The sequence below is a fragment of the Centropristis striata genome, chromosome 15 (genome assembly GCF_030273125.1).
Source record: "Centropristis striata isolate RG_2023a ecotype Rhode Island chromosome 15, C.striata_1.0, whole genome shotgun sequence".
In the NCBI taxonomy this organism is placed as follows: Eukaryota; Metazoa; Chordata; class Actinopteri; order Perciformes; family Serranidae; genus Centropristis; species Centropristis striata.
The window spans coordinates 14,225,203-14,251,018 of record NC_081531.1 but is presented as its reverse complement, the minus strand read 5'-3'; the positions used below and the strand labels follow the sequence as shown (position 1 = coordinate 14,251,018).

Sequence of the window (25,816 nt, the reverse complement as noted above, 5' to 3'; positions counted from 1 at the left end):
GGAGTGAGAGGCCACTACAGACAACATGACTGACTATGAAGCTGCCATAGCCTTCCTTGGGGAATGGGGACGCTTCCAGCAACAGGTGTTTTTCCTCCTCTGTCTGAGCATCATCCCTAACGGTTTTACCGGCATGTCCATCGTGTTCATCGCAGATACGCCGCGCCACCGCTGCATCATCCCCGCGCACGCCAACCTCAGCGCCGCATGGAGGAACAGCAGCATCCCGCTGGAGGAGGAGAGCCACAGCGGCGCCCTGGTGCTCAGCAAGTGCTCCAGATACAAACTTGAAGATGTCCGGAGATTTTCGGAGAGAGGCTTGCTGCCTGGCGTCGATGTTAACATGTCTAATGTGCCGACTGAAAGTTGCTTGGATGGGTGGGAGTACGACCAGAGCGTGTACATTTCTACCATCACATCTGAGGTTTGTGAACCTGCGCAGCTCCTACAGACAGAGGAGGCTGCAGATGACTCCGTGATGTGGGATCATTAATTTAAAGTGCATGTGTTGTCGTCTACTAATCAAACAACAATGTCATTCTTTTAACATAACTGGCTTAGACTTTCTGAGTACACTGTCACTAAAACGCACATCCACAATATTCTCCGACCATCAGACATTATTGGAGTGAGGTGGTTTTAATAAATGTGACTTATCCTTAACCGCAAAAACTGCACTCTATATTGGTGTCAGCAAGAGATATTTTCCAGATCTATAAAAGACATTGAAAAAAAAAGTATATTCAGGTGTCATCCATTGGGAAAAAAACAACATTTTAAGAGGTGTTTAAAATATTTTGTCCACTCTCATGCATAAACACACAATTCAGTATCCAGCAAAACCAAACCAAAAATTACCCTCAAAATCACAATATAACATATTCAACATTATGTTAAAAACAGTGTCAATATAAGATTTCTAATTCAGCAAATGTCACATTATTATTGTTACATAAAAGGTTGTATTTACATACTGTATTAACAAGAAAAACAGTATATACACGGTCGCCCATGAAGTTGGCATAATTTTGTTTTCAGACACAATCCTCTGTTAATTGTGGGTTGATTTTCATTGTGATAAGTTTGGAAGAGATTGATAAATAAAGATTTGAGAATATATACACTTTATCTGTCAATAATAAATCACATTGTCACAATCATTTCATTGAAAGAGGTAAAAACTATTTCATTCCAACTTCATGGGTGACCGTGTATTACAACAGTGGTACTGTTTTCTTGTTAAGAAATTGCAACTTTAGGATCTGACACCTCTTGTGAACTTGCTTTACTTACATGCTGCGCATGTGTATTTGCAGTGGGACCTGGTGTGTGGTGACAGGTGGAAGAACCCACTGACTTCTTCTCTGTACTTCTGTGGTGTCCTCACTGGCTCCTTCATTTCGGGACAGCTCTCTGACAGGTCATGGATAAAACATTAACTTTTTATATCAAGACAAACATTCATAGGCTAAAATGTGCATGTGCCTTCTGTCACATGTATTCATTTTCAGATCTCACTATGCCAAAAAACCCGTTCCCATTATCAATGAATAGACATTTCATTCATTTAAATGGTAGGAATTTGGGTTCAGATTTTAATCAACAAAGTCAACACTCCAGTGGTCTGTCTAAAAGAGATGAGAGAGTAATGCATGATATGTCAGTAGAATCAAAAATGCTAAATGTTTGACTTTATTGACCAGTTAGCTGCTAAATGTTTGACTTTATTGACCAGTTAGCTGCTAAATGTTTGACTTTCTTTACTCTGCCTGATGCTGGGCAGGTAGTGAACAGTGGTCTGCTGGTGGAAATGAGATTGACTGTCTAGTTGGTGTTAGGTTAGGTTGCATTCCAACTTGGTCATTTACCTTTGCTTTGTGTCATTTTCAGGTTTGGGAGGAAAATTGTGTTGTTTGTTACCATGGCAGTCCAGACAGTGTTCACATTAATCCAGGTCTTCTCCCCATCCTGGACCACGTTCTGTGCCCTGTTCTTTATCGTCGGTTTGGGGCAAATCTCCAACTACGTGGCTGCATTTGTGCTTGGTACATTTATTCGCAACTCTACTCACTTATCTCAGATATATTTGTTTATGATAATGGTAAAGCCTGTGTTTTTCACTATTTGTGCTTCCCCTTCCCTCTTGTGCTTAGGTACAGAGATACTGGGCCCACGTGTTCGAACAATTTTCTCCACTGCGGGTGTGTGTCTTTTCTTTGGTTTTGGCTACATGCTGCTGCCGATGTTTGCTTACTACATCAGAGAGTGGAGGATGCTTCTCCTCGCCCTAACTCTGCCTGGCTTCCTCTATGTGCCTCTTTGGTGGTAGGTAGGTGTGTGTTCACCTGTGTGTTAAGTCAAGTTTTTTCTGCATCAGCATCATGATGTACTTATGTCTGCATACTTTTGATATGTTTATTGCAAATAAATCATGGCAAAAATCCCAAATCTGGCCTGCAACAGACTAGGTAAGGTTTGTTTACTTTTGCTACATGTGCCACTGATGGAATAAAATGAAGTAACAATAAAATAGGGTTTGCAAAAATCGTGAATCAACCATGAGAGATGCCATAAATGTGCACAAAAAGTTGACTGATTTGTCCAGCAGTATTAGAGCTGACGGATAACATGCAGTCTTTGTGGGATCGCTTATCGATGGTATGTATTGATTGAAACAAAGTTTGTTATCTATAATGAGTCAAAGATATACGTTTTTGACCTGTTCTACTGTCTTTCCATGAATGGAGGGAGGGTTCAGTTCAACGACCAGCTCTCTTGTTTTTATCCAAGTTCAGCTGCAGGTACTTGTCAAAGCACCGTTGTTATAGGCTGTGGTGTAATCTGAAAATGGCAGTGTCATCACAGTATTTAAAGTATGTAGTGGGGGGTGAGGGGCTGGTTCAGCCGTTGGTGTGGAGAGCAGTATGAGAGATTAGCTGTGGACAGACGGACAGATGAAGACACGCACACACAAGACCAAACGCATGGTCCACTCCATGCTTATGCCTGGCAGAGATAATAAATAAACATATTCTGATATGTGATTATTTTGAGTGTTTTAAACAAAAATGCTGCAATCATAAATTATCCCAGGTTCTCAAATGTGAATATTTGCAGGTTTTCTTTGTTAGAAAAGTACAATAAAAAAAGACTCTAAACTTAAGATGTACCCTTGTAATGCACATTTTTCACCATGAATAAATCTGTAACTGTAAATCTGTTAATCTGTAAAAAAAAAAAAAAAAAAAAAAAAAAAAATGTTCATATAAAATGAAAAATATACATTGTTTGGGCCACTATGTATTGACAGTCAAATAACCACAACAGCATCAGCCTTCATCAACATTCTGAAAGTTTTACTGCTATTGTAAAGTAGGTTTTACTTTTATGGAATCACTTATTTGAGCATGTTTTCTCTGCTCCAGGGGATTGAACATCTGTGTGTCTCTCTCTCTGTCGTGTAATGAGGCAGGTTCATCCCAGAGTCTCCTCGGTGGCTGCTATCTCAGGGAAGAGTGGAAGAGGCTGAGGCCATAATGAGAGATGCTGCTAGGAGGAACAAAATAGAGCCTCCGCCAGTCATCTTTGGTCCTTTGCAGGTGAGATGTCACTGGAAAAATGGCTCATTTAAGTGGATGTATCTACATTATAAAAATCACAACATTATATTCTTTTAACATATATTTAGCAAGACAAATGTGCCTCTTGTTATCAATATTTCTTGTAAATATGAGTTACTTGCCTTCTCTTGGCTTTCAACAGCAGCTACTTGAAGATGATTTCTGGCTGTCCAGATGCTCTATGAAAATATAGACAAAGCCAAATCTATAACTGTCACTATACAAAAGGTGCAAAAATAAGTCTTAAATACAGATACTGGGAAATGTAGTGTTGATCAGGTATATCTGTATAGTTACAAGACAGAGGAAGTGTTATCATGTATGATTATTGCATAACTGAGAATAGGATATTTTAATTTAATACATTAATTTCAAGTCATCAGCAATGTACTTGAATTGTCAGACTTGAGCCACATACCATTTACATAAGCCTTTGACCAGTTTATACCCATTTTCCCTGCCAATACCAGTTTTCTTGTTTGGTACTTTTCCTGCCACACTAACTTTTATAGTAAGGGCCCTCTTGAGGCTCACTATGTAATGTAATAATTTACAGGAAAATATAAACACCCAAGTTGTAAACACAAGACAGGTTTTTTAATGACTGAAGGATTACACCCTCAATTACAATGTGAACTTTACTGCAGTGGACAAACTTATTGATGCACACAAAGCTCTTCTTTCTTGTAATGGTAGTTATATTGCTGATCTACCCTCAACTTAACCTTTGTGATAATTTGTTTATAGATATTGTGTAGGGCAATTAAATATCCAAACTATTTAAAGTGGACAAGCAAAGAAAACATTGCAAAACTCAGCTTCAGTGTAAAAGCAGGTACACTAATGCATGAATATCTTACAAATATAATATGGAGATACTGCTTATAGATGCAGAATAAATAACTGAAACAAAATGTGAAAATGAGCAGTAAGGATTACTGCCTGGCTGACAGAATTTTTGAGGTCGATAACACTATTTGAGAGTTAAAGAGAATGTAATTATGAAATTGTCCGATATCAATTTGAGCATGAACTATCTTCAAATGGATCCCTTCGATTTGTTTTCTGAAGATTCATGACCAAGCGGGGCGTTTTACAGTGTAGCCAGAGTTCCCGGTTTGCTCTACCTCTATTCCTAATTACTACTAGATTGTTTTTGCTCATTCAGTTTTTTCATTGCTTATTGAACTTTTGCCTCCATTTATCCTGAACCTGACATTAGGGTTTCACATGTGCGAACACGTGCACATGCATGTGTTCCCTCAGCAAGTGGTCATGCATTCACAAGTGTCTCTCTAATGAAATTATTTCTAGACTGTTGGCTCTGCCTGCTAAGTGTTTGTTGTTCCACGGGCTCTGCTGCCCCACAGAAAGAACTTCAATGTGAGAAGGGGAAGGCCCACAACATCTGTGACCTGCTTCGTTCCCGAAACATCCGCTGGATCTCTGTCACGCTGTGGCTGGTCTGGTGAGTCCCTGCTGTCCCGCCTGACCTTCACATTCAGTACAGTGACCCTGCATGCACAAATACACACACCTAAGCACACACACAGACATATATTGAACACACACTGTTACAAAGACACGTAAATGTGCACACAGCTTCAGCCTGTTCATGCATCACCTCGGCCACATGTCAGCCCATTTCACTAACAACAAATAATTGCCTGTCAGGTGCTGTGAAGCCTGCAACCAAGATCAAAATCAGGTTTTATGTAACTGCACAGTATGCCTGTATTCTTCCTGCACTAACTCAGTCTGGAAACAAATGCAAGTTGATTTAGAAAGTGTCATTTAGTTTCAAGAAAAAGTCATGGGCTAATCAGCAGGTAGATAATCTACAAGCAGTGTGAAGTTCTTTCTGCAATTGAAAGGCATTTATACTGTATAAAAATGATGAGGGATGCAAAAGGCAACTGCTTTTATGATTAAATGACATGTTAAGACAGTGTTTCTGGGGGGAAACCCCTTCCTCAACTGTTATTAAAGGGAGCATATGGAAACTCACTTTTCAGTGTGTGTAAATACATTTGGGTATCTGGAGTGCCTTCCAACCAACAAAGCAGCCTAGTAGTTTTTTTGTAAACTGTCTGGGTTAGAAAACATGCCATTCAGATATCTCCATCTACAGCTTAAGGACTACCTTTGCAAAGGTGCACCATATTTTTCTCGCAAGCCAATCAGAGCAGAATGGGTTTTTTCGGGAGAGGGCTTAAAGTTGAAGAGGGTGAATATAGGTGTATTCAGGTATGTTCAAACAGACAGCATTAGAGAACTTATTGGCCCGAGTTAAAAAAAATTTAGCACATGGTTAAACTGCATTTAGAGCGCACAGTGACAGTGAATGGTCTGGGCAAAGTTTATGGTGCAAGTGGCAAATTGGTCTCTTAAATGCTGTTGAGTTTTGGAGGGCAATATACATTAAACCAATCAGAGTTCCATCTCCCATTCCCTCTTCAAGCACCAACAATGCACCTGATCAAACCTAACTTTAAGACCAACATGCCTATTTGTTACTTATGCACCGTTGGGGGTGAAAATGAAAACTAGCAAAGGCAGTTGGGCTGTGATGTTGTAAGTCCGAAATTAACTCTCCACTGTCCACCAGCACCTCAGGGAAATATCGGGCTCTTTAGCTGCTCAATGCTACACTATGGTCACTATTGTCATGCCCGACTTTGTCCGTCAGCTGTTTAGTGCTAGGTAGTCAGCATTCTTTCAGTTATTTGAGCTATTTACTTGAAAACAGCTGACGTCTGCAGCTGAAAATGACTTTATGAGTGAACCATTGAGCTTTCTTTGCACACTTAGTGGAGGTAGCACTTTGTTGACAGACATTGTGATAGCATTGTCAGATCTGCTGTGAGAATCCTGTCAAGCTTAGGTGTAAAAGTCCACCTATTCCTCAAATACTTTTATTCACCTTAAATGTACACATACATTTATCATACAATAGATGACAGTTCCTAGACAAGGTACTCAGATAAGATCAGTTTATTAGGTTCCTGACTGTCATGCCATATAAGTACACACAATAATAAACATTTTCTACAGTTGAAAGATATTCATGCTTGAAATTTAATCCCACAGGAACACCTTGACCATTGCTTATTTTGCCCTTTCTCTGAATACGGCTAACCTTTACGGTAGCGCATACTTCAACTGTTTCCTGTCGGCTGTGGTTGAGATTCCAGCCTACACTTTGTCATGGGTTATGTTTCGCTGGTGTTCCAGACGACTGACTCTTTTCTCAACCCTCTTCATGGGAGGATTGTTTCTACTCTTCGTACAGCTTATACCAGCAAGTATGACACTTTAATTTGGTGAAGTTGAATTTGTAATTATACATGCAATAAATCTTGCAATGTCCTCAAAAGCCATTAGAACAGTCTCTGTATCACACATTCTCAGTTTGTATATGGGTCTTAATTGTAGTAGTCTTCTTCTCTGAGGGCAGACTGGATGTTACAGTGACTCACTATCGCCTCTCAGGGCACAAGTGATATTACAGGACGGGACGGGCTAGCTGCTTATTGACTAATTGCACCTTTAAACACTGTTATTACAGCTTTGATTTCTTGTTTGTTTGTTTAAGCTAAGATCATAATAAGTCATATGTTAAAATGCATAAGTTTGTATGTACTGTAGCACATAGACATGCATGTATATTCTTTAACATGTTTTTTGAATGGTTAACTCACATTTAACATGCAACAATTTATTGCTTTATCCCTTCTAGACCTGATTTCTCTCGCCATAACACTCGAGATGATGGGGAAGTTTGCAGTGACAACAGCATTTGCAATTGTGTATGCATATACAGCAGAACTTTATCCAACTGTGGTGAGGAATACGGCTGTGGGCACCTGCTCCATGGCCTCCCGAATAGGCAGCATCATTGCTCCATACTTCATTTACTTGAGTAAGGATGCTCTAACCTTTGTCTTAAGTGCAGTCAGTTTATGTCCTGGCACTAACTTTTTGATTGATTTATCTTTGACAGAAATGTTAAATATTCCCATGCATTTAAGTGAACAGAATTATCTGGGCCCACTGTTAAGAAAGCTTTCCCAGCATAACTGCCACGAAATAACACTATTAGAAACAAGAAGGCAAACAAGAAGCTGGTGCCTCTACAGAAACAAAACAAGAACAAAAGACTAGAGAACAAAAACATAAAAGCCGGCTTGATTAGCAACCACATTGGATAGAGCGGTCTGCAAAGATTTAGTGGATTGGATTTAAACTACTGATGCAGCCACGTCAAAGTCTTTCCATCTTTTGTCTTTTTGTTTTTAACGGCTCTGGCCAGGGCTGTTTTTCACTGTCGCCTTATTTGATGTTTCACCACAGGAAGCTATTCCGTTTCACTGCCTTACATCCTCATGGGAAGCATTACAACTCTGTCAGGGTTGCTGAGTCTCCTGCTGCCTGAGAGCTATGGAATGCCTCTGCCTGACACCATCAGTCACATGCAACACTTCCCCGGGTAAGACTACACCTCCCAGTTGAGAGGTCTCCCAGAGACCATCATTATCATAGATTCAGATTGCACATTAGTTTAAAGTTTTCAATTTTTATGTTAATTTAAGCTTAGTTTTAGAAAGTTCTGGAATTTACCAAATGTGGGCTGCACGGTGGTGTAGTGGTTAGCACTCCCGCCTCACAGCAAAAGGGGCGTGGGTTTGAATTTGTGTGGAGTTTGCATGTCAGCGTGGCTTCTCTCTGGGTCCTCCTGCTGCTCCACAAAGAGCTTAAGTTTAATTGGGGACTCGAAATTGCCCATAGGAGTGAATGAGCATGAGTGTCTCTCTGTGTCAGTGTCTGATAGTCTGGCGACCTGTCCAGGGTGTACCCCGCCTCTTGCCAGCCCCTCGCAACCCACATTTGGATAATCTAAGAGAATGAATAATGAATGCATGAATTAACTTGGTGTCACATTGCTGTTAAATGACTGGCAGTTTTATGTGTTTTTTTTATTTTTTACTTTAGATGTTGTCAGAAGACACCTTATATACTCACACACACTGAAGAAAAAGAAAACGATGCTGAAAAAAAGTCTCCAGTTGTCCCTTGACCAAGGAGCAGCACTGATATCCAGCTTGAGGCAAATAACTGGACAAACATCATGTCTCTGTCCATCTATCTGGTAAATGGTAAAAATGTGTGCCGCAACATATCTCTACAACACTGGAGCGATGTTTTCTCTGCAACAGCATCAAAATACTGTAAAATTAAAAATGTGACAATCCTCTGTGCAGTATACATGCTCAGCACTAATGTAACTGTTACCATAATTACACAATACTGCTGTTCAATGTAAAATGTGGAAACAATGAACTTCACATGATCATAAAATACACAATACACAATTTCATTCAAATAATCTGATGCCAATTTAATAAGAACCAGTCGTAGCCATATTTAGGGTTTTATGGTACAAAAGTATTTAGAGTGTTTCAGTTTCTAGTGGATATCTTTGTGATTTAAAATCTAATTAGCTTCACACATGTTTAAGTATTTTTTGTGTTTTATTCTTTTAATTTCTTGGTAATTTTATAAGTAAAAACAGTAAAAATGACACTAGGTTAGTAGTACAATACCTCACGTAAGTAATGTTTTAGACAATCAGAGTTGACTCTCACAAAGCACCACAGGTTTCGAATGTTCTTTTCTTGTGATGAATGGGAACTTCATACTGTTGGGACAAAAGACAAATAAATTAATCATCTGGTAAACTTCAAACATCATCATTCCATCCGTTCAGTCATGATGATGATGTTGATGAGGGTGACTGGATGTGGTTGTTATATTAAAAGAATAAACTGACAATTGTGTTGTTTTGTCTTCAGAACTAAAATAAAGTGGTTATTTAGGTAAAACAAATTGGTGGTTATATATATCCAGTCTTCATTTGGATATAAAAACAATGATTTAGAAGGACTTAACAAAGATGTGTGTTTCCTTATGGAACCCACCTTTCTCTCTTCTGCATCTGTTGAATTGTTTGGGGTAGAGGTCGTCCAAAACTCTCTGGCAGGAAGAGAGCAGCAAAGGCACACACAACAGCCAGAGTCCCTAGTATTATATATGGCAGGAACTTAAAGTACATCCCTGTACAAGGAGAGGGGAAATTAGGATGAGGGAGGTCCTCTGTTCTACGTATGTGCACTGTAAATGTTTACAGTATGTGAAATCATCAGTGTGTACAGATTATCTAAACTACAAACTGTTCAATCAGGTGTTTTTCTGTTCAAATTGGCATTGTGCTAGGATAAATCCATGTTGAATGCTAACCAGTTTACTCACTCAGCTGTAACAAAAAAGGTGCAATACAGCTGCCCACTCTGGAAAATGCGGAGCATGTCCCTGTCGCTGTGTTCCTGAGGACTGTTGGATAAAGCTCTGCTGTGTAGGTATACAGCAGGGCTGTACCGGCGGTGATAGCGTATTTACCCAGCATCTCCAGAGCAACAGCCACACCAGATAAACCTGAAACATAAGATATAGTTTGTCTAAGAATAGAATCAAACAAAAAAGGAAGTCTGTCCCAGTCTGATCCTCTACGCAGAACATTAAGTGTATGAAACTGAGCTTTCTCTCTCACTAGACCCCTGCTTGAGACTAGCAGCTCAAGCCTGCCTTAGTAGCTGCTAGTCCATCAACCTGAGTGAAGACTCGGCAGTAGAGTTGCAATGAGGGGAAATGTAAGTGTTGATGATAGATGACATCTGATGACATCTCTCATTCTGCTGCAGCAATTTCTATCCGCTGTTAGACTGACAATGCTATAGGAGTGCACTACTGAATCTGTGGAGTCCTCTTTAAATGCCTAAAAATATAAGCTTGGAAACAAAAGGTTAGTGTGATGGACTACATCATGACACTGCTTACTTTGAGGCACCAGCTGAATCAGGTACAGCGACATTCCTGCAAGCAGCAAGACAAACATGATGGACAGTCGTCGTGGAAGGTATCGCAGTGCCAGCCAGCTAGAAATGTATGCTGGTACTTCTACAGCTGCTGAGAGGAAGCCGCTGATGTAGGGGTTAGCATGAAGTTGGGATGTGTTCAGGGACAGGGCATAGTATCCAGTAGTTATAGTGAACCTGGGAGGACAGAGATACAGACAACAGCAATGTTTCAATAGAAATGGCAAATAGCTGAAGTAGCAAAGATATCAAACACAAGAGAAGTAGACTGAAGGAGGACAAAATGTTACTGTCATTGCTTATCATTGCTATAAAAGAGCAGATTTTATGTAACTATCATGCCTAACATGTGATTGTTTATGTTGAGGTGTTGTGTGACACAAATGCTCAGATTAGATACTCACCAGACCAGGCACACAATGACAGTTGTGTTTCTGATGTTTTTTGTCCTCAGCAGGTAGAAGACATTGTGGTGCTCCCTATGGTGTGTCTTTGTCTCAACAGCCTGAAATAATTAGCTGGTCAGTCTGTTGGTCCACCACTTTGGGCCAATATGAAATATCTCAACAAGTGCTGGAAGAATTACCGTGAAATTTGAATTGAAAATTGTACTAACAACGTGTAACCTCAAACACACTCACGTTGGTTCTTCTCAGGTCCTATATGTATTAAGTGAAAGCAGACTTACATGTTCACTGTAATCTTCAAAGATGACTTGTGGAGCCTCGACTTTGTTCTTCTTTGCGGCCTTTCTTATGATGGCTTCAGCCTCCTCCACTCTTCCCTGAGAGAGCAACCACCGAGGAGACTCTGGGATGAACCTGCCTCAGTGTTTAACAGAGAAACAGAAAGGTTCAGGATGGATCTTAAAAAACAAAGCAACAGAGAGTCTACATGTTATTGCTGGAGAAGGCTTACAACTGTGAACTGTGTCTACCAGGGCCGTTTATATGAGCCAACCAGTTATGTTCCTGGCACAAAGTAGAACATGTTTTTGCTGGGTGTTGCCCTCCACCAGGGTTATGCCATGTCACCAGTTATGTTTGTTGATTATGTTTTTCCATTGGTTTCAACAAACTGGGCCAGGAGTGAGTTACCGCCCAAAGTAAAGAAGCTCAATTATTTGCAGGTTTGGTTCTAGCCTGGCATCAGCACGCCAGTTCACAAATGGGTATGACCTTTTTTTTTGTTTTGAGTACAACTGGTTTAGATGCCAGGGAGAGGTGGTAAGAGGGACATATTCCTTCTCCAAAGAGAGGCATATCAATATCTTAATACCCTCATTATCAATGGGTTGAATGAGGAGATGTCATTTGCTAGTTTCTTATGAAGTTTATAGAATTTGTGTTGTTTTCTGGTTTCTTATGTAACCAGACCTGTGGCTTTGTATTGTGAATGTACCAGTATACACGCTGAAGAAGGGCTTCTTGCCTGAAATTTCCATGTGGCTCTATCAAAAACCCAAAATAGGGAGTGCTGTTCTAGATTTTCATATTTATGAGTACAACCCACCACCAGAGGGGGATGTAGAGCAGGCCAGGCAGAGAAAGAGTCAGCAGGAGAGACTTCCAGTCCCTTAAAAAGTAAGCAAAGAGAGGCAGCATCATGTAGCCAAAGGCAAAAAACAAAGACACGCCCAGTGATGAGAACAGGACCCGAACATTACCAGTCAAGATCTCACTGCCTGGACAAAAAGACGAGAGAGAGAAAAGTAATACAGAAGTGCAGGTAAGGGAAGCAGAATAATAACAATACAAGTAATACTAGTGATTCACAGTGACACATTGTATGTACTGTTTAACACAATATATTGTGAAACAATATATGAATATTATTCCAAACAACTGACTTACCCAGCACAAACGCAGAGACATAGTTGGAGATCTGTCCCAAACCACTGAAGAAGAGGAGGATGGAGAACACCGTCCAAGAAGGTGAAAAGATTTGGACAAAGGTAAAAATAGTTTGAAGTGCCATGGTGACAAAGAAGACTGGCTTTCTTCCAAACCTAGAGTGAGTGATCAAACAGTGAAATAGGAGCAAATGAAAACAAGGTTTAAAACATTTAATAGTTAACAGTACAAGCTGCTCAAAATTCAATAGTTTGAATCAATCATGAAAAAACAGAAAGAATCTTCCATGTTATCGTTAAAAGTAAAGCAAAAGTAGAGCAAGGAAGTCTTCCAGATGAATTAAAATATTTTAAGAATATGGTTCACAGAATTTCAATGTGAGAGGGCGTTTTCAGTACTTGTCTGAAAACTGTCCTGAGAAGAAGGATCCAATAAGAATTCCAAGGAAGTAAACTGTGGAGGTGAACGGCTGCTTCCACTGATCACTGCACACCAGGTCAAACTGGAATATCCATGAACAAAGAAAAAGAGCAGTTCTACTTATACTTAAAACACAGTCAAAGTTTTCTTCTATGAGCAAAATACTAGCATACTAGTGACTAATCATTTTTCTAGGTTGCACTGGTGCACCTGAGGCTGCCCGGGTGAAAACAAATTTATTTCGCAAGCACATCATCTCTCTGTGTTCTCCTGTGACTGAACTCAAACACTCATGGGGTGTCTCTCAGAGCTCTTATTTTGCATCCCCGCTTCCCTCACTTGCGCTGTTCACTTGCGTCTCAGTCCCGCCCACCTGGGATGCCCGGAGAGACGCAGGGAAGCGAGAGAGGAAACGTTTTAAGAGACATGAGACGTCCTTCGCTCTGAAGCGTCACATGAAGCAACGTCTGTTTCTAATGACGACAGCAGCGGATCACAGCTGTAGACATGCGTTAATAATAATAATAATAAGTGTTTTCTCTGTTTAACATACACCTGAACATGAATAACAACCTGCATAGTGTATTTATACTGTGAACTGGGTCCTAATCAGGGGCACGGGAATGCCTTTATATTATATAGTTTTTTTTATTATTATTTGTGTCTGTATATAGACGACCCTGGTGATAAATTCATTCTTTAACATCCCAGAACATGATTGTGTCCGCTGAACACCGGCAAATGTTTTATTAGGTTAGATGATTAAGGGAAAACGTAAATGATGTCACTCATATCAAACCTACACTCAGGAATGATCAGCCTCAGGTGGGACTGAATGAAAATGACAAACTAGGTAAAAGTGTTTCTTGCTGACAGACAGACTCTCTACTGTTGTTGTTTTTTTTAAACTTTAATAATATCCATAATAAATCTGATAAAACTGCTAGAATGTTTTTTTTCTTTTCAATTATTATACATGTAGAAAGATGTTTGTTGTCTTGTTGTTGTTCTTTTTTGCTCCCTGGTTTAGTTTGAAATGTTCAATTTGAGCTCAGTGAAGCACTTTAAAAACTAATATATATATATATAGTAATTGTATATAATTGTGCTTTTAGTGAGAGCAGTTCAATGAAATAGACAAGCATTTCTCTACACCTTACTCTTGTTTAAAAATGATTCACATTATATAAAAGTTATGGAGAGCGATAAAAAGGTGACCTTATGGCGTTAAAGGCGACGCAATGAAAAATTTGGGTGAACCTAATTTTGTGCTGAGGCACCGAAAAAAAAAATGTTACGTGCACCAGTGCAACCAATGCAACCAATGCAAAAAGTTGGTCTGGAGCCCAGACTAGAAAAAAAGTACATATACTTATCCATCTTGTGTACGATGTGTTCCAGCCCAGTTAATGACTAACTACAGTTCAGAAGATCATTCTATCGCAGATGTACATACTCACCTCAGAGACTAAGGTGGATTGGTAGATGTCTCTGCTGTAGCTCCAGCCGTCCACACAGCCCTCCTGCTCCAGGTCAGTGAGGTTGATGTCCCTGCCAGGAATGAATCCCTGAGCAGAGAGATTTCTGACCACATCCAGCCTGTACCTGCTGCATCTGCTCAGCTCCTCTTCCCCATTCACCACCTCACAGACACAATGACACAAACTGTATTAGTGTTATTAGGAACATTTCTTTAGGACAACAGTCCTTAGCAATAATGTAAATAGCAAAATAAAAAAATAGTAAAATAGCCACTGGAGCATCAGGGTAAGACTGGGATTTATGCCGTACTGTGTATGGAAATGTGATGCAACAATGAGACGTTTACAACTGGGTCCTTACAGTACCTTTACCTCTCTGTATACCTTCATATAAAATCCTGGACTTTAGCCAGACCGCTTTATCATATTCTTTTAAGTGCTGCTGTAAGTACAGCAGATACAGAATACATTCATTAACTCCAAAACTACAAACGTGATCATCAGAATATTCTCCAAAGTAATATCTCAAAAGAAATAGCAAACCTTGTGATTTCTGGAGTTGTTTAATTATTACCAGACTTTAGAACAGAAACAATTATTTATATTTTAGTTATCAATCAGAACATACATTATGCTTTAAGCCTCTACTCAAATATTTTAAGTCCTGAGAAATATTGTACACAAATAATTGAACATCGAAATAAGACTCAATGTGCTCCATTTTTTAATTGTTGAATAAACTTTCTTCAAAAACTATATTACCTCATGAAGTCAAGTAAATTTCAAGTCCATATCAAAATTGTACACATACTTTTCGGAACATAAGAGTAAAATTGAATTATTGTTTAGCTTGGCTCTCTTTTTGAATTGTTGAACACGTGTAACTTTTGTTACGAGAAATAAGAATGAGGCAGCACTCTTCAAAAACTTAATTACCTCTACTGGGATGATGGCATTGTGCCAGTCTCGGGTCAGATTCAACTCAGGAACCAGGCAGTGGTGACTAGGAATGTCAGTCAGAAAGACAACAGAGAAAGCACTAAATCCATTGGGAATAATGCTGACACAGAGCAGGAAGAAGACAATCTGCTGGAAGCGTCCCCACTGTCCCAAAAAAGCTGTTCTGTCCTCATAATCCATGACATTGTCAGAATCTAAAGTGTCCCATGCACAGTCCTTATAGTGCAGACTAACTCCTCCTCTAACGCAATAGAAAACAAAAATTGCTGTCATGTCATGTAGCTACAAGTTATTTATTACACAGGTAATAAAAAATATTTTTCAATCCAAAAAAGCCTGCTGACTGGTCATGAGTAATGTTTAAATAGATTAAAACATACATGGTTGTCCATAAACTTGGAATAATTTGGTTTTCAGACACAATCCTCTGTTAGTTGTTGTTTCATTTTCAGTGTGATATGTTTGGAAGAGATTGATTAATGAAGTTTTGAGAAGATATACACTTTATCTGTCAATAATAAATCACATTGTCACAATTTCATGGAAATAGGTAAAATACATTTTATTCCAACTTCATGGTTGGCCACGTATATCTATGTAATAATGTAACCAACAAAAAATGTGTTACCTGTTTATCTGAAACATGGGATGTATTTTGTATTAATCTTCACCATTTTAGGTAACACATGTAGCCTATGCAAATGTTAATTTCAAGATGAGACGCAAACAGACTAAAAACAAATCCTTGCAGCTCGTCATTTTATTTGTGAAAGTATGTGACTTCAATGGCAACAAGGAACGTGACATTTATTCAAACAATATCATGTTTACCTTAAAAATAAAAAATCCCACTTAATTTACTCCAACATAAACATATTTTCAAGTACACGCTTAAGTCAAGTTTCAAGTATTTAAATTTGATTTCTTGGTTATGTTGTTATATAAATTTGTCGGATTTTAATTTTGTGATGGAAATTTTGAATAGTAAGATGAGTTAACAGTTGGCATGATAAGTGATTTTTTTACAATGCTTATTAATAATAATCAATGTTTTAGAGAATCAAAGTCGACTTTCGAAAAGCACCACAGGTTTTGAGTGTTCCTTTCTTTTGATGAAGAGGTGCTTCATGCTGCTGGGACAAAAGACAAACAAAAACAAACCATCATTTGGTTTTCAGCATACAGGAAAACTAAAATGTTGGAACATTATCATGAATAAATACAGTCATTGCAAACTTTTGGTTGTTTCATTCAAGGAATAGTCAGTCACATTTTTCTGTTGCCATTTTCCTTAAAGCAACAGATACGTCTCAGGTCTCATGAAATTATTTATTTTTCTTTTAAATAACAATATCATGCTGTTTATTTTTATAAAATCCATTTAGGACTGAAAAGTTAATTCATAATTGTCTTTTACAAACTCGAGCATTAGGGTTGGGGCGAAGCAGTATAGTCGTAGTAAAGCAGTATAGTCGTGGTAAAGCAGTATAGTCGTAGTAAAGCAGTATAGTCGTAGTAAAGCAGTATAGTCGTGGTAAAGCAGTATAGTCGTAGTAAAGCAGTACAGTCGTGGTAAAGCAGTATAGCCTTGGTAAAGCACTATAGTCGTAGTAAAGCAGTATAGTCGTGGTAAAGCAGTATAGCCTTGGTAAAGCAGTATAGCCTTGGTAAAGCAGTATAGCCTTGGTAAAGCAGTATAGTCGTAGTAAAGCAGTATAGTCGTGGTAAAGCAGTATAGTCGTGGTAAAGCAGTATAGTCGTGGTAACATAGTATAGTCGTAGTAAAGCAGAACAGTCGTGGTAAAGCAGTATAGTCGTGGTAAAGCAGTATAGCCTTGATAAAGCAGTATAGTCGTAGTAAAGCACTATAGTCGTGGTAAAGCAGTATAGTCGTAGTAAAGCAGTATAGTCGTGGTAAAGCAGTATAGTTGTGGTAACATAGTATAGTCGTAGTAAAGCAGTATAGTCGTAGTAAAGCAGTATAGCCTTGGTAAAGCAGTATAGTCATAGTAAAGCAGTATAGTCGTGGTAAAGCAGTATAGTTGTGGTAAAGCAGTATAGCCTTGGTAAAGCAGTATAGTCATGGTAATGTAGTATAGTCGTAGTAAAGCAGTATAGTCGTAGTAAAGCAGTATAGCCTTGGTAAAGCAGTATAGTCGTGGTAAAGCAGTATAGCCTTGGTAAAGCAGTATAGTCGTAGTAAAGCAGTTTAGTAGTAGTAAAGCAGTATAGTCGTAGTAAAGCAGTATAGTCATAGTAAAGCAGTATAGTCGTGGTAAAGCAGTATAGTCGTGGTAAAGCAGTATAGTCGTGGTAACATAGTATAGTCGTAGTAAAGCAGAACAGTCGTGGTAAAGCAGTATAGTCGTGGTAAAGCAGTATAGCCTTGGTAAAGCAGTATAGTCGTAGTAAAGCACTATAGTCGTGGTAAAGCAGTATAGTCGTAGTAAAGCAGTATAGTCGTGGTAAAGCAGTATAGTTGTGGTAACATAGTATAGTCGTAGTAAAGCAGTATAGTCGTAGTAAAGCAGTATAGCCTTGGTAAAGCAGTATAGTCATAGTAAAGCAGTATAGTCGTGGTAAAGCAGTATAGTTGTGGTAAAGCAGTATAGCCTTGGTAAAGCAGTATAGTCATGGTAATGTAGTATAGTCGTAGTAAAGCAGTATAGTCGTAGTAAAGCAGTATAGCCTTGGTAAAGCAGTATAGTCGTGGTAAAGCAGTATAGCCTTGGTAAAGCAGTATAGTCGTAGTAAAGCAGTTTAGTAGTAGTAAAGCAGTATAGTCGTGGTAAAGCAGTATAGTCGTGATAAAGTAGTATAGCCGTAGTAAAGCAGTATAGCCTTGGTAAAGTAGAATAGTTGTAGTAAAGCAGTAGTAGCAGAAGTAAATTGCAAAAGTCAAATCAAAAGAAAGGAGCTTTATAAACTAATATAATATAATTGTATTCCTTTAGGACCCACCTTTCTCTCTTCTGCATCTGTTGAATTGTTTGGGGTAGAGGTCGTCCAAAACTCTCTGGCAGGAAGAGAGTCGCCAAGGCACACACAACAGCCAGAGTCCCTAGTATTATATATGGCAGGAACTTAAAGTACATCCCTGTACAAGGAGAGGGGAAATTAGGATGAGGGAAGTCCTCTGTTTTGCGTATGTGCACTGTAAATGTTTACAGTATATGAAATCATCAGTGTGTACAGATTATTTAAACTACAAATCAGATACCTAGCTACTAAAATGTATCAATGTTCTCAGATAAAAGGTTTGACAAATGTTATAAATTACTATTAAAGACCAGTTTACTCACTCAGCTGTAGCAAAAAAGGTGCAATACAGCTGCCCACTCTGGAAAATGCAGAGCATGTCCCCGTCGCTGTGTTCCTGAGGACTGTTGGATAAAGCTCTGCTGTGTAGCCATACAGCAAGCTGAAACCGGCACAGATACCAAATTTACCCAGCATCTCCAGGGCAACAGCCACACCTGATAAACCTAAAACATTAGAAATAGTTTGTCTAAGAACAGAACTGAAGGCAAATGAAAGTCATGAAATGGATGAAATGGATGATATTCCTCTAACTGTCCATGGTAAGTCTGACAATGCTATAGGAGTACAATGCTGAATCTGTAGAATATATTTTAAATATTCTAAAAAATAAGCTTGAAAACATGAGTCGTGTGATGGACTACATCATGACACTGCTTACTTTGAGGCACCAACTGAATCAGGTACAGCGACATTCCTGCAAGCAGCAAGACAAATATGACAGACAGTCGTCGTGGAAGGTATCGCAGTGCCAGCCAGCTAGAAATGTATGCTGGTACTTCTACAACTGCTGAGAGGAAGCAGCTGATATAGGGGTTAGCATGAAGTTGGGATGAGTTCAGGGAAAGGCCATAGTATCCAATACTCATAGTGAACCTGGGAGGACAAAGATACAGACAACAGAGATGTTAGAATGGAAATATGCGTAAAAAGAAATCAATATAATGACATTTAATGTGTACAGTAGCAAACCAAGAGCATTAAACTTAATACTTATTATGCTTCACTGCCATCAAGACAGAACAATTTAGCATGCAAGACTTGGGATACAGTAGTAGTGCAGGATTTAAATCTTAATCACATCAATGTAGAGAAACACTAGTAAACACTTTAAGTACATCTGTACAATCTAGTAAAATAGTCCTGGCAATTATCATCCAGAACATTAACTTAGTATCAAGACAAGTGATTACATTACTTTAATGTGTTACTTACTAATGCATTACTGTTTAGAGCCCTTTAATAATTTGTGACTTTCAATTACAAGTCAGTACAACAATCCAAACTTTTGTATTTTGCCATGCAGCCGTTTTGATTACTGCAGATTTCGGGTGTCGAACAAAAACAAGTCAACCAAAAAACTAATGACTGCTTACACCATCAAAAGATGTTCTTGGACGTCAATTCTGTTCACAGCATCACACACCACTTTGGATATTTATCAACTGATTTGGTCCCAAAATAATTTTGCCAAACAGTTACAAAGGCAACAGACATAAAGAGAGCATGTGGGGAAGTATAGCTGTTGAGAAACTCTGTGAGAAACCTACAAAGGGGGAGTACAGGTTTGCCATCTTCCAAAATCATTGATTTCCAAGTGCATTAGCTTGATGTTTTGCTATGGACATTATATGTGACAGAAATGACATGCAGTCATTGTGAAATGTATACTATACAATCTGACCATAAAGGATGAGCGACTGCTTTACATCAGTTATCACTATTATTAATAAATGAAGCATAATGAGGTTGCTGTCTTACCTAAAAAAAACACACCAAGCTCTGATGGTATTATGAGGTGACCATTAACCCTTGTATTAAAAGAAATGTAACACTAATAAACACAATCTCAACATTTACACCCGCCACAACAACATGCTTCTTTGGCACCATCCATAGGAATTGCAACTTTCCTGTTGCACGCAAGGATTTGTCTGCAGTGTGTAGAATTGAGCGCGGGTTCATTATGCACAGAACATGAATATTCCTGTCTGGTGTGGTTCAAAATGCTTGAAAGTTAAAAATAATTTACAAATATTTCAGATTTTGGTTTCATTCTTTTCCTTCGGTCTCCAGTGTGAGAAGGCCTGAACATTCCCCAATTGTTTTTTTTCACCTACAATACGGAACTCTACTTGAAAGTATTGGAGCAACTAGTTGGAGATGGCAGAGCAATGAAATGCACATTAACCCTCCATGAGTTGTGTTCACTGAATGCATAACAGAGCAGGAGGTCCCACTACCAGGAGTCAAACTCCCAGTTTCAGTGGGATTTCTCCCCCCGCCCAACTCTGTAGTTTTCTGCTGTTTGGTTTTGGGCTTGAGTGAGTGGTGGAGTTGAATTTGATTGAATTATGCCGAGGTGTTTAAAAAAAACATTTAAACAGACAGGATAAATGCACAACTGTTGTTAATAATGCTTGAGTCTAATTGTTTTCTTTGATGTGTTGTGTGACTGAAATGCTCAGATTAGATACTCACCACACCAGGCACAGAATGGCAGTCATGCTTCTGATGTTTTTAGTCCTCAGCAGGTTGAAGACATTGGGTTGCTCCTTTGCAGGTGTCTTTGTATCAACAGCCTGCAAGATCCAAAATCTTAGCCTCATCTACAATTTGTTGTGTTTTACTGCTTGAATTTGGTACATTCATGTTCCCTCAGGGTGAACATACTATGCAACAATGTGGCTGGCTCCTGTCAAGTCCTCAAAGCAAAAGCACACTTACATCTACACTGTAATCTTCAAAGATGACTTGTGGAGCCTCGACTTTGTTCTTCTTAGCAGCCTTTCTTATGATGGCTTCAGCCTCCTCCACTCTTCCCTGAGAGAGCAACCACCGAGGAGACTCTGGGATGAACCTGCCTCAGTGTTTAACAGAGAAACAGAAAGGTTCGGCATGTATCAGAGGGGCTGAAAAACGAAGCAACAAAGAAGGTCCAACTTTTCTCTTGTGAAAGAACCAAATCTTTATTTTGATTTTTAAAAATCATGATACGTGTGGTGTAGCCTGGCTAACACCAGACTATTCTCAAATGAGATCTAGTCTGGCAACCAACCATTCATTTCTCCGTAGAGGAGGCGTGGTTTACGATCCTCCGAAGCTGTTTATTGGGCGCTTAGAATATCTATCAAAAGTATCTGTATGTAGCTCTTAGCCAATCGTATCAGTTATACCAGATGACGTATGTAGAGCAACAGAAATGGATGTTTGTTGTGTGTGTGTGTGTGTGTGTGAGAGAGAGTGTTGCTTGCTGCTTTGCTTCGCCAGTTCTCGCTTTCTGCAAGATTATTTATTTTCACGCTTTATTCCCCCTCATGTCATTCATCCACACACATCCACTGATTTTATGGGCAATAAACAAGCTGCTGCGGGTCTCTCGGCGGCTCCGCAGCCGCTAGCGTCTATTAGCTATTAGCCGCTAGCTGCGCTAATAGCCGCTAGCGACGCTAATAGCCCCGATACCATAACGCCGGTGATCTCAGCGGAGCCGCCGAGAGACCTTTCGCCTTTCAACTTTCGCTCTAAACTATTTAAACAACATCTACAGCTAAAAAGAGTTTCGCGTCTGCAGCAGCCATGTTGGATCCGTAAGAAAACTACAAGCTTCCAAGTGCCGAGTAGTATGTGTCATCGTCTTGCCGTTCCTCCCCGCTCTGTGATTGGATCTCTAAAACAGGGCTAAGAAACCGGAGAAAAACAAACATCCAAGTGAGCCTCTCTCTCTCTGCCTCTCTCTCTCTCTCTCTCGGGAGGGATGTGGATGTGGAAGGGGGAGCCACGCGGGGGGCAGGTCTCTGCCTCCACTTTTCGACTACGACCTCAGATCAGACGAGACAACCCGCTGAATTTAACAGCCTTGGTTGCCAGACTGGATGGAGGTTCGAAATTAAATTCGAGCGCGCAAGGCAGTATGGGTATACCCAGGCTACGTGTGGTGCATGGTGAGACAGTAAAAACATATTTTGTTGTGAAGAGTATAACCCACCACCAGAGGGGGATGTAGAGCAGGACAGGCAGAGAGGTACCCAGCAGGAGAGACTTCCAGTCCCTTAAAAAGTAACCAAAGAGAGGCAGCATCATGTAGCCAATGGCAAAGCCCAAACATATGCCCAGTGTTGAGAACAGGACCCGAACATTACCAGTCAAGATCTCAGTGCCTGGACAGAAAGAGAAAGACAGATAATGTGTGACAGAAGTGCAGGTTATAAGTGAGGACATTAGTAATAATCTATTTATATTTTCATGTATAATATCACAATGTGTATATATATATATATAATTCTAAATCAATCACTAATGTATAAAAGGGTCCTTAATTGTTAGTAGCATGAAATGTTGACATTTACCCAACACAAAACCAGAGACATAGTTGGAGATCTGTCCCAAACCATTGAAGAAGATGAGGATGGAGAACACCGTCCAAGAAGGTGAGAAGATTTGGGCAAAGGTAAAAATAGTTTGAATTGCCATGGTGGCGAAGAGAATTGGCTTCCTTCCAAACCTAGAGTGATTAGTCAATTAGTCAGACAATAAAATAAGGGGGAATAAAATAAGATGTGAAGGTTTAGACGACAAAATACATGCTGCTAAAAAATACTTTGTTTGAACTATTCATTAAATATCCGGCATGATCTTTTCTCTATGCAAAAGTAGAGCAATTTGGGGAAGAAATAAGAAGATTTTAAGTTTTACCATACAGCATACAGGTTTTTATATACGTGCGGGTGTGTGCGTGTGTGCGTGTGTGCGTCTATTCTCCGCTGTCCCCTTAAAGAACAAGAATTAAAGACTGGCAGCAACTCACCACTGTTTATGTCATTTAATTGTAAGAAGGTTACAGTCAGTACCTGTCTGAGAACTGTCCTGAGAAAAAGGATCCGACAAGAATTCCCAGATAGAAAACTGTTGAAGTGAACGGCTGCTTCCACTGATCACTGCACACCAGGTCAAACTGGAATACACAATCAATTAAACAATTAAATGCATGGACCAGGAAGAACATATATATACATATATACAGTCTATGGGAAGAACCCATGCCACAGAGATAGAACTTAAGAGCTAGACTTTGGAGGAGCACTCCGGTGTTCACTATGGTTTGGAGACATTTTCTGTTTTTGTGTTAATCCCATAAAGCTAAACTCTGTTTAATATTATAGTATTAGTATAAATACACGTTTAGTTTATAACTTGGGTTACTACGTTTTTTTTACGCTGTCTGAGCATCTGCAGCCTCAGCAAGAAGCAATAGAACAAGTTGTTAACCAGAGAAAAAACTCCACAAATACCCTCACACACACTATGGACGGTGAATTAACAGTGTTATGAGTGCATGTTTAATTCAGCATATCTGATCCACAAACCAGAATACAATTTAATGAGAAATCGTACTTTTTAAAACAGATCGCCTCTTGTTCCCAGTCTACTGCCACAAACAGCGCATCAGACAGAGGCTGGGAGCAAGTTGAGCAACAAAATCATCAATCATGTTTCTGTACTTCTGTGTGTAATATCATGTCACAGTTTGTCATTATTTATTATCTATTTTTTTGTACAATGTGTTCCAGCCCAGTTAATGACTAACTACAGTTCAGAAGATCATTCTATCGCAGATGTACATACTCACCTCAGAGACTAAGGTGGATTGGTAGATGTCTCTGCTGTAGCTCCAGCCGTCCACACAGCCCTCCTGCTCCAGGTCAGTGAGGTTGATGTCCCTGCCAGGAATGAATCCCTGAGCAGAGAGATTTCTGACCACATCCAGCCTGTACCTGCTGCATCTGCTCAGCTCCTCTTCCCCATTCACCACCTCACAGACACAACGACACAAACTGTATTAGTGTTATTAGGAACATTTCTTTAGGACAACAGTCCTTAGCAATAATGTAAATAGCAAAATAAAAAAATAGTAAAATAGCCACTGGAGCATCAGGGTAAGACTGGGATTTATGCCGTACTGTGTATGGAAATGTGATGCAACAATGAGACGTTTACAACTGGGTCCTTACAGTACCTTTCCCTTTCTTTAAACCTTCATATAAAATCCTGGACTTTAGCCAGACCGCTTTATCATATTCTCATACAGTAGCACAGACGTAGAAAACATCTCCAAAACTACAAGTGTGATCATCAGAATATTGGGAAAGATATTTAAAATAACCCATATCTTCCAAAACTACAGTAATTTCACAAAAAAACTTTGCAAACATTGATATTTTTTCAGTTATTAGTTTATTTCTATTTGACTTATTATGCTTTAACCCTGAACTCACAAATATTTCAAGTTCTGAGCAATATTGTACACAAAATAATTGATCAATTTCTTTATTTATTCTGATTTCTTTTTCACGGTTGTTCCATTGTTGAATTGTTGAATAAACTTTCTTTTAAAAACTCTACATTACCTCAGGAAGCCAAGTCAAGTTCAAGTCCTTAGCAAAATTGTACAGGAACAGGGACATAAGAATAAGATGTAATAATGTAATATATATATATATATATATATATATATATATATATATATATATAATATTACCTCTACTGGGATGGTAGCATTGTGCCAGTCTTGAGTCAGATTGACCTCAGGAACCAGGCAGTGGTGACTAGGAGTGTCAGTCAGAAAGACAACGATGAAACCACTAAATCCATTGGGAATAACACTGGCACAGAGCAGGAAGAAGACAATCTGCTGGAAGCGTCCCCACTGTCCCAAAAAAGCTGCTGCGTCCTCATAATCCGTCATATCGTCAGAATCTAAACTGTCCCATCCAAAGTCCTTATAGTGCAGACTAACTCCTCCTCTCCCAAACACACAATGCTACAAGTTATTCATTACAAAGATAATAAAACAATTTTTGATAGAAAAATACTTGCTGATTGGTCATGTGGTGTGATGTTCGGCACAACATGGGTTTTGCAATACCATAATCACTGTGATAATACATGTTGCACACCCATGTATGCTGCACATTTGTCCTGCACATTACTAAATATACTGTTATGTGCTTGAATTTATAATAATCATTTAAAGTTGATAAATGAATGCATAATAGCCTCCCTTGTCTCTGTTTATAAGAATACCTGCAACTTAGCTACTAAGTATATTATCCAAATATTGACTTTATTTCCATAAGGGGACAGTCCAGGCCATGTTTCGATCCCAGAGGCGGAGACACGACAAGATTTGGAAATCCAGATCCGCCCACATTGACGTCACAGTGATCCACTCTGCCAATGTTTTGAAATACTCAGATAAAGTCAGCAGGATCACCTTGATCCATGACTGAGAAAAGGAGGATTTTGTTAACCGGATTATCCAGAATACAAGTTTTGAAATACCGGCCCCTGGTTATCTGAAACGTGAGATGTCCCACCTTTACGTTAATATTTTGTATTATCTTCACCATTTTAGCTAACACATGTAGCCTATGCAGATGTTAATTTCAAGATGAGATGCAAACAGAATAAAAACAAATCCTTGCAACTCATCATTTTATTTGTGAAAGTAT

The 25,816-nt window shown here is 39.2% G+C and overlaps 3 protein-coding genes across 3 annotated transcripts; 1 reads left to right on the top strand and 2 right to left on the bottom strand.

The window, feature by feature from the left end:
- Positions 1-9,470, top strand: LOC131987093 (organic cation/carnitine transporter 2-like). Its single transcript, XM_059352252.1, has 10 exons — positions 1-424; positions 1,317-1,420; positions 1,891-2,045; positions 2,154-2,325; positions 3,473-3,599; positions 4,991-5,088; positions 6,711-6,925; positions 7,360-7,542; positions 7,974-8,109; positions 8,613-9,470. Exons 1-10 carry the CDS (start codon positions 26-28, stop codon positions 8,695-8,697), a joined length of 1,674 nt encoding a protein of 557 aa, XP_059208235.1. The 5' UTR covers positions 1-25; the 3' UTR covers positions 8,698-9,470.
- LOC131987094 (organic cation/carnitine transporter 2-like) lies at positions 9,182-15,462 on the bottom strand. Its single transcript, XM_059352253.1, has 11 exons — positions 15,243-15,462; positions 14,286-14,468; positions 12,804-12,907; positions 12,406-12,560; positions 12,065-12,236; positions 11,241-11,373; positions 10,957-11,057; positions 10,515-10,729; positions 9,930-10,112; positions 9,599-9,734; positions 9,182-9,318 (listed from the first exon to the last, which is right to left on the bottom strand). The coding sequence occupies exons 1-11, from the start codon at positions 15,444-15,446 to the stop codon at positions 9,249-9,251; spliced, it is 1,656 nt and encodes a 551-aa protein (XP_059208236.1). The 5' UTR covers positions 15,447-15,462; the 3' UTR covers positions 9,182-9,248.
- A 493-nt stretch (positions 15,463-15,955) lies between these two features.
- On the bottom strand, positions 15,956-25,050 carry LOC131986688 (solute carrier family 22 member 4-like). The gene is made up of 11 exons (XM_059351758.1): positions 24,844-25,050; positions 23,935-24,117; positions 23,156-23,259; positions 22,655-22,809; positions 22,294-22,465; positions 21,033-21,165; positions 20,787-20,887; positions 18,967-19,181; positions 18,569-18,751; positions 18,228-18,363; positions 15,956-16,399 (listed from the first exon to the last, which is right to left on the bottom strand). The coding sequence occupies exons 1-11, from the start codon at positions 25,048-25,050 to the stop codon at positions 16,327-16,329; spliced, it is 1,662 nt and encodes a 553-aa protein (XP_059207741.1). The 3' UTR covers positions 15,956-16,326.
- Positions 25,051-25,816: the final 766 nt, after the last annotated feature.